This window comes from Mastigoproctus giganteus, chromosome 9 (genome assembly GCF_048544385.1).
Source record: "Mastigoproctus giganteus isolate SK-2022 chromosome 9, ASM4854438v1, whole genome shotgun sequence".
Lineage (NCBI taxonomy): Eukaryota > Metazoa > Arthropoda > Arachnida > Uropygi > Thelyphonidae > Mastigoproctus > Mastigoproctus giganteus.
In genome coordinates this window covers 14,350,435-14,363,004 of record NC_143583.1, presented here as the reverse complement: position 1 = coordinate 14,363,004, position 12,570 = coordinate 14,350,435, and the positions used below count along the sequence as shown (strand labels likewise).

At 39.6% G+C, this 12,570-nt stretch overlaps 1 protein-coding gene across 1 annotated transcript in view; it reads left to right on the top strand.

Moving 5' to 3' along the window:
• Window positions 1–11,076, top strand: part of LOC150080057 (uncharacterized) — a 448,418-nt gene extending 437,342 nt beyond the window's left edge. Inside the window, exon 4 of the mRNA XM_090381646.1 lies at window positions 10,832–11,076. Coding sequence (XP_090237772.1) covers window positions 10,832–11,076 — 245 coding nt within the window. The remainder of the gene's footprint in view (window positions 1–10,831) is intronic.
• Window positions 11,077–12,570: the final 1,494 nt, after the last annotated feature.

Sequence of the window (12,570 nt, the reverse complement as noted above, 5' to 3'; positions counted from 1 at the left end):
AAAAAAAAAAAACTTGGTTTTCTCTTTCGCTCTCGACATTACTTTTCTTCCAAACAGCTGTTCACTCTGTACAAACCGCTAATCCGCTCTACCATGGAATATTGTTCCCACATCTGTGGTGGTGCCCCCAAAACTTCTCTCAGGCTTCTAGATTCCATTCAGAAGAAGGCAGTTAGGTAAATGAATGATTCATCTCTAATAGAGTCTCTCCACTCTCTGTCTCATAGACTTACTGTTTCTGCTGCATGCCTTTTCTACAGATACTTCCATGGGCACTATTCTTCTGAATTGGCTTCTATAATTCCCGCTCTCTTTTTCAAAACAGTCCGAACACGTGCAGCCAATATCCATTTTAACTCAACTGATTTCAACAAATAAAAATAAATATGCTTCTGCTCTCTAATTCAGTATTTTGGACAGCATCATTATATCTTTTAATTTAGCAAACTTTAACAATGAAAAATCCACTTCCACTTCCATTGCATTTTAATTCAGGCAAATTCACTAACAAGTAATACCCCTCCATACATTCAGTTTAAATAATGAAAGTACAATCTCTTTAAATTTAAAGTTATTCAACCTTCATAATTAACTGTTGTTAGAGTATATTTCGATCTATTTGCTATATTCAAGGACGCTTTGATTCGCACAATGGATCTAAACTCCTTTCTCAGGAAAACATGGACTTAAATAATTTGTTGTGACGCCTGCAATATATTTTATTAATTCTGCCACCACCACTCGGAGGTATTTTCACTTATGTCCGTAGTATTTTCATTCTTAGAGAACATGTGGCCAAAGATGAAGTCGCGGAACATTACTCGCTAATTAAAATATTTATATTATCGCAAGCTCTCGCTAATTCGCTTCGTTAATAACGTGGTGTATCGCTGTGGGGACAAATTAATTTATTTCCCCATGACGTTCCGCTGTCTGATAAGTGAGTTAAATATTTGTAATGCACGATAAATTGCATCTTTCGAATTGTTATTTTTGCCAAAAAGATTTAATGAACTGCTAAGATGGCAAGCGAACATTTCTTTTTTCCACTTCGCCCCTCTTGACGCTCATTTTGAGATAGCTTACGTAATAACAACCGATTCCATCAAAGCAGAATGCTTTCTTGTGCAAACAATCGAATTTTAACCAATGGAAAAATCTTTCTTGGGAAGCGCTGGAGAAGTTTGATTTTGAGTGTTTTCTCCAAGGACTCGCACTTTACGAAGAGAACTGCAGGTTGTCACTTACGTAACAAATTAAATGATAAGCAACTAGCTGGCGCCTAAATCCTTGCAGGATTTATCGGACAACATCGGTATTTTTAGTTGTTCGAACATAACGACTTGATGAGCATCAGATAGCCCACAGCAGATTGGCCAGTAATCCTCGCTTCTAATGACTCCTCCGCTCTATAGGTAGCGGTCTTATCACGCTCACACACAATTCAAAGGGTGTATTCAAGAACGAGGGACGAACCTTATCTCATTTTCATAGCTATTGCAAAGAAGACTTCGCTTTTATCGGGCGACAATTCGTTACAAAGTTCTTTGCATAAGTAGCTAGCGGTGATTATTCATTACTGCTGGTGAGAAAATTTCCTTTCTTAGCAAGCGCTTTTAAGAATTTATGAAATGGTTAATAATTGACGACTTACGGAATGTCAGTCCCAGGCGATCGTCTTAAGTTCTTTTCTATAACACGTTTCATAAGACGCAAATATTCTTCCATTACCAGTTTCCCAATGGATTTCTTTGACTGACGGTTTGTCGCTTTCGTTTTTAGTCGAGAAATAAATAAAAAGGGAGATTTACATTTCAGTATAGTGCCATCTGTAGTGCACAAAGATAATTATGATGCTATTCTGGGTTCTTTGTGCACCTCAAAATTCTTAAAAATGCCGAGTTTAAACAGTCAATCAATATCATTTTTAGTATGAATGCGTGCAATGCAATACAGTCTGTCTATAAAAAAACAAAGATTGCGTTGATTTGGCGCATTATAGCCTTAGACGGTAGTGCGCCATAAAATCCTAAAGCAACCAACAAAAAACACCATATCTATTTAGAAGCTTGCCATCAGGAAAATTACATCATTGATTTATATGTGGAATCCTGTAACTTTGTTCATTCATTTAGTATCTAGTTATCGAGATGAATAACTTTGTTAAGGTTTGTGTTAGGTGCTGCGGATCAAATTACCAATGAATGCGAGGACACGAGACATAAGCACTCTTAGTTATACGCCGATCTAGCTTTGCAAAAGTGAAAAGAACATTTGTTTGTGCCGAACTGAGGTCATGTTGCTCTGTGTATATTTGTCTGTAAATTGCGTGTGTTCTAAGGTAAATTTTCAGTTTGCCGGACGGAAAACACGAGTTTCCGGGAGAAAAAAACATGATACCCTCGAATGAGACCGACTAACTCAGCCACGTTGTCAAAAAGACCCATAAAAACTCCTCCCATCATTGACTGGATTCGAACTCAGATCTTTTCCACCCGGTGTGGATAGAACGGCGATCTTACCAACTGTGCTACCCACGAGTGCACTCACTTCGGTGAAGGTAGATTGCTGGTATGGGATGGAATTAGTCTCTGTGGCCGTACAGACCCCTACATCATCAGGAAGGGAACCGTGCTGCACGCAGGTATAGAGATGAAATCTTGTTACCCATAATCCTTTTCTATGCTAGTGCTGCAGGCGAAACGTTCGTCCTGATGAATGAAAACGCTTAATCCCATAGGGCACAGTTGGTGAACGTTGGAAGATGAAGATATCATCCGGATAAAATGATCTGCATGCTACCTCGACTTGAATCTCAACCCTGAATGTGAAACGCTATAGGAAGATGTATTTCAGCTCATTCGGACTGGCAAGCGATATTTTTCAGCTGGAAGCAGTACTTACACAAGCATGGCAACAGATTCCCCAACAACTTTACCCCAGGAGCTCACATCTGTTGAGTATGGGCTTGGCACACCCAGGGTCCTGAGCTGGATATCATCATTCTTCTCTTTCTTGGTGACTCTCTTTTTCTCTCTCTCAAGGTAACTAGGGATTTTTTTTTTTTTTGGCTGGTGCATCATAAGCCTCAGCCGTCCTTGCACCATATAGCTAATGATAATAATAAACTCATCGATATCTTGATTTTATCGACGTATTTCAAGAGTGAAACATACTTAGTGGTTATTGAGGTTGTTCATGCCATGTCCGTCTCGGTGGCAAAAAAAAAGCGCTTTGCTTCTCATGCATCATATTCAAATAAGCTGCAGTTACTGCTTACTCTGAAGTTGCTTTGAACATTTTCTACAAACTGTGATAGGAACTAACCTTCAGGAGGCACGTGATCCCGTAATTCATCATAATGAAAGTTATATTGGTTACTAAGAATGATCTTGGTTTTAGTAATTCATAGAGCATATTTTGGACTCCATTGTTTAATGCCTGTTTAATTCTAAATATCCACTCCATCGATACATTTGAGTAGGGTACGAAGGTATTGAAGGCAGTCATGAAAGCAGTACCTATTGTAGAATGTATCTTGAGAAAGTCGCTTAAGATAAGTAGGTGGGAAATTCTTAGATACTGCGGTTTTGTGTTCTGGGATCCGTTTAAGGTAGTACTTATTACAGATGATTCGCAGTTGGCCATTGGTAAGGATTAAGATCACAGTGTGGAGCAAGATATCCACAGTATAGATGTTACATATTTTGTGGAGGCCGAAAAATAGAATTATTGCAGAACTCGTTGGGAGGTGGAATTGATCCATTTCGCAAAAGATTTGTTCATCTATCGTGACCTGTTTTAGTTGATGCCCTTTTACTCTTTTGTTCTCTTCTGCATTATGGATCTAGCTCTTTCTAAGATTTCATGTTGTTGTTGTTATAGTAGAGTTTTAGGAGCATCAGTGACTAAGGCCATATTGCTCCTTGTGCATTCTCTCTAAATTGCGTGTGTTCTGTGGTCGATTTTCCGTTTGCTGGACGAAAAACCCCAGTTTCCGGGACAGGACAGAAAACCATGCTACCCTTGTCTGAGACCGACTAACTCAGTCACGTTGTGGAAAGGCCCATAAAATTCTTCAAGTCATCGATGAAAATCGAACTCCGGTCGTTTACACCCGGTGTGGGAAGGATGGCGATCCTACCAACTGTGCGTGCTACCCACAAGGGTCTTATATTTCATATACCCCTCTGATCGTCGGAGAGGCAGCTAATAATTTGAATCATTTGTATGATGTTTGTATGCTTACAACTTGGTGGCTGTAGGTTTCCTACGGCCACCAAGAAGTCGCTTATTAAATACCTTTCCTTCAGAAACATCTTAACTGTCATGGTAAGAATTATAAAGAATGGTACTTTGAACTACTTTACATTAACGAAAAGAAGAATGCAATCAGATCTCAACTTTATAAATAAATTAAGAACAATATTATCCAATCAAGCAAAACTTCTGCACACCACGAGAGGAAAGAAATCCTTTTCTATTTAAAGAGACTTCTGCACGTATCAACCATTTGTGTATCTTCAATACTATAATAAGGTAATGAGATTCTTAAACCCGCTCAGACTTCAACCTCTTTCTTCCTAAAGAAGCATTTACTAAGAAAGTCAAAAAACAAGAAGACCGCGCACAGTTATGTGAGGAAGCAGAAAATTATTTGGAAAAAACAGAATTAGTACAGATGATAGAAATATTTATGTATATTACATGAAAAACTGTCTGGGACAATCATTTTTATTCACCTATTAGTATGACTTTTTTTACATCCTCTTTTAATTATTTAACTTGAAAATAAAACGATAAGGTAACATTTTAGTTGAGTTATACATTTGAACTGAAAGATTTTTGCATATCCGACATGTACAACAATATGTTGTATGTATAAAAATGTACAACATACTCTTAACCTTTGTTTTACATATAATTATTTTAATTTTATTTTTCCAATAGATTTGTACTTAAACCAATTTTTGTTTGGCTTTATTGCTGTATTGTGTTTGAATATAAAAAAAAAACCAACAAAAAACTGTATATTAATGGCTTTCTCACCATTGAATGAAAAGCTTATCCATCAAGCCTTTAGGAATATTGCACTGTTCCATTGCCAGAAGTATTATTATTATTATTGCTCTTATATTATTTCTCACTCACTGGGGAATTCCATCCCTGATGGGTATTGCTACCAAGTACACAGGGTGGTTTGTAAATCCCAAATCTTACAAGTACAAATAAAAGGAATATATAACAAAATTTTCTAATTCTTCTTTGTAGTTAGCTACAAAGAATCTAAGAGAGGGCAAGCTAAGAGCTCTTTCATCTAAATCTGCACAGATTTTCTTCTGAAGCAGATTGCTGATTAGTTGTGCCAATGTGAGCAAGTGAACAATCGGAAGGTGACAATGTATGGCAAGTTTGATTTCTAAAAATAATAGTTCGGAATGATAGTTGGGGGAGGAATAAAGTCACTATCCTAAATTATCCATTAATCCTGGTATGTGCTTGAGTAGAGTAATGGACTGTGAGCCTAGTAATGGACGATAACTTAACTTCAAGTACATACAATGAAACTGACCCTAGAAGCATTTGGGAAACAGAAGGGCCTCTGTTTCTGACTACAAGCATAACAAACTGATTTAAGTAAAAATACAGTTAGGGGGAAAGTTCCAGAAGGAAGTGACTCCGCAACCTTTGTACTTCGAGGGAAAGATGCCCAGCCATAACGCAAACGGCGAAACAAAGATTTCAGATGAAGGACGAATTAGAGTAGAGATGCTGGAAGAGAAGGTGATTGTATTGGTTAGGAAGAAGGCGGGAGAATGGAAACAAAAAACAGGAGCACGAGGAGAAAGGTGTGTCGTAGTAGAAAAATTTTGATTTTGTGAATGTCTGAAAAATAATGTTATAATGTCGTGTCGGAAAGAACGGTCATGAAGTAGTGCCTGTGTTTGGATGTAAAGATGTTGGTGGAGTGAAGGTAGTCAAAAAAAAAGATGAGAAGTTTGTCTGATGAACGGCTTACTGAATGCTTAAGAAGTCCGAGCCTCATCATAATAAGAAAATACAATGGATGCAGACCATCGCCCATCGATTTCTCGAAAGTCGAATCTAGAAAAGAAATGCCTGAGAAATCTGTAAGCAAGGTACAAGGAAGACAACCGCGTAGAAAGATCAGAAGTGGAGGACCATCCGACTGGTGGCTGCGGAAGTACAGAAAAGCAAGTCGCCCCGACAATAGTTTTGTTAATGGTTAGGATTCGCTCAGAACTCATATTAACCTTATCAACAGATAGCTTGGCATAAGCCTAGAACAGAAGCACATAGTAAGAAACTGGGTTAGAGAAAGAGAGAGAGAGAGAGAGAAATACTATCTCTGATATAAAGGCATTGTGTATAATATATATATATTATATGCTCAGGATTATACATAAGTGCTCTAGGGAGAATATATATATATATATATATATATATATATATATATATATATATATGTATGGAAAGAAAGTGAATAAATTGTAATAAACTGTAACTAATACTTATGGGCCAATAGGGGTCACCACATATATACTCACTAGAGGGATTATTATTTCATGGCGACTAGTTGTTACATTATGTCCTGGATACGGTAGATATGCCTTATACTTTACATTTATTCTTATTTTAATTATTAAATTACGTTCTCTGTCGGGTCAACGATGTTCAATATATGCTTACATTTATAATACCTTTCTTTTGATTCAAAAAAAATTAACTACCTTTAATTGGCTTAGATTCAAATTACTTAATCTCTGAATTTATATATATCTTAGTAGATATTGATCATTACAGAAACAGAGAACTCCTTGTCGTTTTTTGCCTTCAGTCTGGGTGGTTGGCCCCAGTTGAAGTCACCTAGATTGCGGGTAGATAATGATAGGTTTTATGTACTGTATACATATATATATATATATATATATATATATATATATATATATTTTTTTTTTTTTTTTTATCCCTTGCGTTTCTTTAAATCCATCTTGGTATTGTCTGCTTCAATTATCTTCGATATTATTATCTTTAATATTATACAAAATATTTTATATATATATCCCTAAGTTGTATACGTTTGTTAAAGAAAAAAAAAAAACAAAGGTGAAGATATTTGATTGATAATTGGTTAGAGAAGTAGTATTTTGTAAGGCTAAAAGGATTGTCTTCAGAGAGTTATATAGACTGAGACTGTTAGAAGAAATGTGTGTACACAAAAAAGTTTGAAAGAAAATTTTTAGATTAATTAAAAAAATGTATGATGAATATGTATAAAGGAGGTAGAAGGAAAGCTTTTATTAATCCTGAACTTAACATTAATTAAAAGTAGTGTTGTAAAATTTTCAGAAGGAAGGTGATGATAATCTTTCTTAACCTTAAAGGCGATAAAAATGTGTACATTTTTTTGATATTAAAATAAACCTTTGTTAATGTTTATAAATTAAAATAAGTGCCTCATTATTCTAAGAGAAATGTACACTGCTCTCAAAAAAATTCATTAAGTCCTAAGCTATTCAGGGAGAAATAAAAATATCCTCAGTACTCAGAATCTTCTGTGATAGAAAGAATAAATAGAGCAGTCAAGTAGCTTCTGAGGTTTGGAGGAGTGAGGAGCCAGTTGTTTTAATTGAGATAATACACAACTACCAAAACTGGGTTCCAAAGCACGGGGGTATAACGACACAACCATATAAATAAATAAAATCAATAGCAAGAAATCCCGGTTCTCACAGGTTGTCGTGTCTAGCATTCCTGTTGGTCGAGAAATTCTTTGACTATTCTACAGATGTGGAGAATTGTGGCTTTGTGGGTTCCTTGTAGGTGTTCTCTGGGAGACCTATTGCTGCAAGGTTGTTATGTACGGTCTTTGCCACCATACTGGTGGTTGAAACGATGATCGTTACTTGTTGCATTTGATACAGCCCTTTGATCTCCTGTTTTAGATTCGTATACTACCTGATCTTTTCCTCATAGGTTTTATGGAGGTTGCCAGTGTTGGGCACCGCTATGTCAATCAGATAGGTAGTCTTTTCCTTCTTGTCCACAAGGGTTATATGCTGTTTATTGTGCAGGATTGTCCTATCCGTTATTATGAGGTCTCTAGTACTACACGGGGTTTGTACTTGTAGTACGGTACACTTTCTTCGATCAACTGGTATTTCCTTGCTAGCCTCTGATGTATTATCCTGGCTACCTGGTCGTGTCTATTTGTGTACTCAGTCTGTGTGTTCACCTTGCATCCCGCAGTGATGTGTTGGATCATGTCTGAGACCAGGTGGCATCGTCGACATGTGTCATCGGACACTCCAGGCTCCTTGGCAATATGTTTTCTATAGTTCCTGGTGCCATGGTTTTCAATGGCCAGCATAAATCCTTCAGTCTCGGAGGAGAGCGTCCCGCTCTTGAGCCATGCATTCGAAGCAATTTTATCTATGGGATCTTGATGGAAATCATTGTAGTGTCTGTCATGGAGTGTCTTCTCTGCCCATCTTTCTAGCTTTGTTTGTGTCTCCTGGTTGAGAGGGGACTCCTCGCTTAGCTTGAGTGGGGTATATTGTCTATCTTACTTATAGCCTGCTGGAGTGCTGCTGTGTGTGTGTGTGTTTGTCTGGAGGAAATCCTTCAGGTTAGCAATCGCTGTCTTCTGTTGCTCGATCGGGCTCCTTCCTTCTCCTTTCCGGGCAATTGTCAGTCTCTCCACGGCTCATTTCGGGTGGTGTTGGCGGCTCTTGGTGATCATTGTCCTTCTCTTTCTCACGATATCCTCCAGCTCGGTGTTAGTCCAATCTACGACCCCGAAGGAGTACGTTAGCACTGGGACTGCAAAGGTGTTTATGGCTTTAACTGTGTTCCCTCCGTTCAGCTTTGCTTTCAGCAGGCTTCTGATCTCTGAAGGTATTTTTTGGTCAGGCAGGCCTTAATTTCCTTGTGCTGTAACTGCTGAGCCTGCACCATCCCCAAGTATTTGTAGGCCTCTCCCTCTGCCATGCTTCAATCTCTTTACCAGTCTGCAGCTAGTAGTTTCGGTTGACTAATTTTCCCTGGTGCAATCCGTGGTTCTTGTATTTGTCTAGAAAAAATTCCATCATAATATCAATGCTTAATTCTTTGGGGATCTGGTGTAGTTGCTGGAGCTGCTTATTGGTTCCGCATTGAGCTTGATGTCATCCATGTACATCAGGTGGGTGAAGGTGTACAGGTTCTTCCTTCTTTGAGGTTATATCCGTACCTGCTGCTGCTGAGTATGGTGGATAGCAGGTCAAGTGCAAGACAGAATCAGGATAGCAGGTCAAGTGCAAGACAGACAGAAGAATTTTTCAGGACATCTCCCTGAAAAATTCTTCTCCTGATGGGGATTGGCCTGGTTGTGATGATTTCGATCTTAATAGTGGTACACCATTTCGCCATCGTTTCTCCTAGGAAGTTTGTCACTATCGAATTGACTTTGTAGATGTTCAGCGCCTCTATTAGCCAGCTATGAGGCACGGAGTCGAAGGCCTTGCGGTAATCGATGTAGGCTGCGTACATTTTGTGGCGCTTCTTGTAGGTTTGCTCCTTACATCCTTTGCTAAGCTGCTTGCATCCTTTCTGCTGTTCGGCCCTTATGTTCTGGCTCTTTTTTTTTTGGTAGTTGTTGGCGCATAGGCTTCTGTGGCCATAATGCACCTCCCAAGGTTTTTGCAGTACTTTGATCCAAGCTCGAGGCGGGAATCGAACCCGCGACCTTTGGATTGCCAGGCAGGCACTTTACCCACCTGGCTAGCCCGGTCGGCTTCTGGCTCTCCAAGTGGTGTGATATCTTCCTGGTTATGCAGCTGGTCAGGATCTTGTACATTTTTGTGAGACATGTGATTGGTCTGTATTTCGCTGGGTTTCTTGTTTCTTTGTCTTTAGGCTTCAGATATGTGATTCCTTGAGTGAGAAACTTCGGGATTGTCTCTGGGTGCCTTATCATTCGGGTGAACTACTCGGGAATCGAACCCTTGCTAGCCTCTAAATGCCAGTTGCTTGTGTGTGCATGAGCTTCTTGTATCAGTAGTTGTGGACGTTATCTATTCCTAGAATCCACCAGTTGTGAGAATTCTTTATCGTCTGTTTTACTTCTTCTTCCCGAATCTCTCACTCTCTCATTTCTTGTACGTCCTTGATTTTCTTGCGTTCTAGTTCTATCCAGAGGACTCGGCTGTTATGTCTTACTTCCCTGCTCCATATGTTTCTCTAAAACTCCTCAATCGTCTTTTGCTCAGGTGGGGTTTTTTCCAAGATTGCAGGAGCTATCAGGTTCTTCGTGACGATGGTCCTCCTCTTATCCGCTATTCGCTGTCCTGAATATCCGGGAATCGTTCCACTACATACCAATTTTGTATGTAGTCTCACCCCATTAGTTGTGATATCGGTTTACAGCTTCGTTATTTCGTAGTATGCTTGTATGATGTATGTATTCATTTCGATGCTCCACATCATGCGTTGGCTTTATTTTCTTTCCTGAGTGGTCACTAGCGCAGTTGCGCAGGAAGCACTTCCAGTTGGTGGGGCTGGATGATCTTGCCCTTCTCTTGTGGTAGCCATACACTATTACTATTATTATTTTTCCCCTACGGCATTTTTTTCCATCCCGTGACGGTGATTGCTGCTAAATGCATGAAGTGGTTGGTTGTGGACAGCTTGCAATGAAGCGTGACAAAATTTGTTATGGTGGTGTACCAGGGAATATCTATGAAATGAGGAGACAGCGAGAAACTTCAGACAGGTATAATATATGGGTGTCTATAAGATTCTGTAACAACAATTCCCATTCTTACACCAGCGCAGACCTCAGCTCGCCAAGTGACCTACGAGTTGGCTGTCGGAGTACATTGCGACGCCCAAGGGCGCTCCACAGATGTTCCATCGGATTTAAGCCTAGTGATCGTGCTGGCCAGGCAGCCTGTGGATACCTTCAGTTTTAAACATATTCCCCCACCAATTGAGCTCTATGCTCTGAGAAAATCTGGACCAACCGCACACTGGGTTCTAGGGTCTGTTCTTGGTACCTCTGCGCAGTTTTGGTAGCTCTATCAAAAACATGAAGAGGGGTGCCGCAGTTGATCACTGTTCCACCACATACGAGAACATCGCCTCCGCCGCAAGTGTCCCTTTTTCTGACGTTGGAGGGATGGTTCAATAATAGTACCATAATCCTCATTGTTTCCAGATGGAATAACGTCTGGAATCTGTTTGTAGGCCAAAACGGGTCTCATCAGAGAACGCTAGTATACTCCATTATTTGCTCCAAGTAACGTGTTCAATGCACCAATTTCGACGAGCTCTGCAATGCTTTGGAGTTAGTAGGATACAAACCAATGGCTTCTTTTGCGTAGGGTCCACTTGAATTCAGCCTTCTTAACAACAGTATGGTTGGAAATGTTTTCACCTGTGGCCTCAGCAACGTCAAGAGACAGTTGATGACAGGACACCTTAGGGCTCCGTCTTGCTGTTAGGGTCAGATAGCCATCTATTCTGGTTGATTTGGCCCAGCGGCGACCTTGGCCAGCTCTTCTTGTAATGTTTCCAGTCTCCTGAAACTTCTTCCATGAAAACCAAAAAATTATATTAGGGTCACCCCGTAATTTCTTACGTATGTCCGTATTTGTGTCTGTAAATTGCGTGTGTTCTCAGATCGATTTTCCTGTTTTTCTGGACGAAAAAAACTCAGTTTCTGGGGGAAAAACATTGCTATCTACGTCTGGGACCAACTAACTCATCCATGGAGTGAAAAAGCCCATTAAAGTTCCTCGCATCATCGACGGGATTCGAATCCGGGCCTTTTTCACCAGGTGCGGGGAGGACGGTGACGATACCACTGTGATACACGCGCAGACAAATTGTTTCCATAGTGCTGAGATACAGCATGACACATTAAGTCAACTTCACCTGCGACTGTCCGGCTTCAAGTGGCCCAACGGCCCGTCATCTCAAAGAATCATACAAACGACGACTTGCCATCCTTAGTACTGGAGATGTGGCTATCCCACTGAGCAAACAAAAAACAGGAATCCGTTGATGTGATCGCAACCCGTATTTTTTGTAGACATGAATAATTTACATAATGTGCGGTTCTGTAAGGCAGTGCATTGATTTCTATTGGATATTCTGAATTTGAATGCCAGGATGCCTATTATACAATTATTCGCTTTCAGAAACACTGTTCACAATAAAATATTTGTGAAAAACATTTTGTTCTGTTAATTTTGTCGAGCAGTGTATTATTATTATTACTGTTGGTTGAGGAATTCTCTGACTATCCTACAGGTATTCAGGATCGCAGCTTTCTGAAATTCCTTTAGGTGTTCTCTGGGAGATCTTCTAGATTCTTATAAAGGATCTTTCGCGCCATGCTGGTGATTGGAATGGTCATTACTTGTTCCATATGCTACATTCTTGTGCTAGCTTCCGATGTATTATCATGTCGACCTGGTCGTGTCTCTGAGTGTACTCAGTCTCTGTGATCACCCCGCAGTGATGTGCTGGATTGTTTCTGGGACTAGGTAGCATCATTGTTATGTG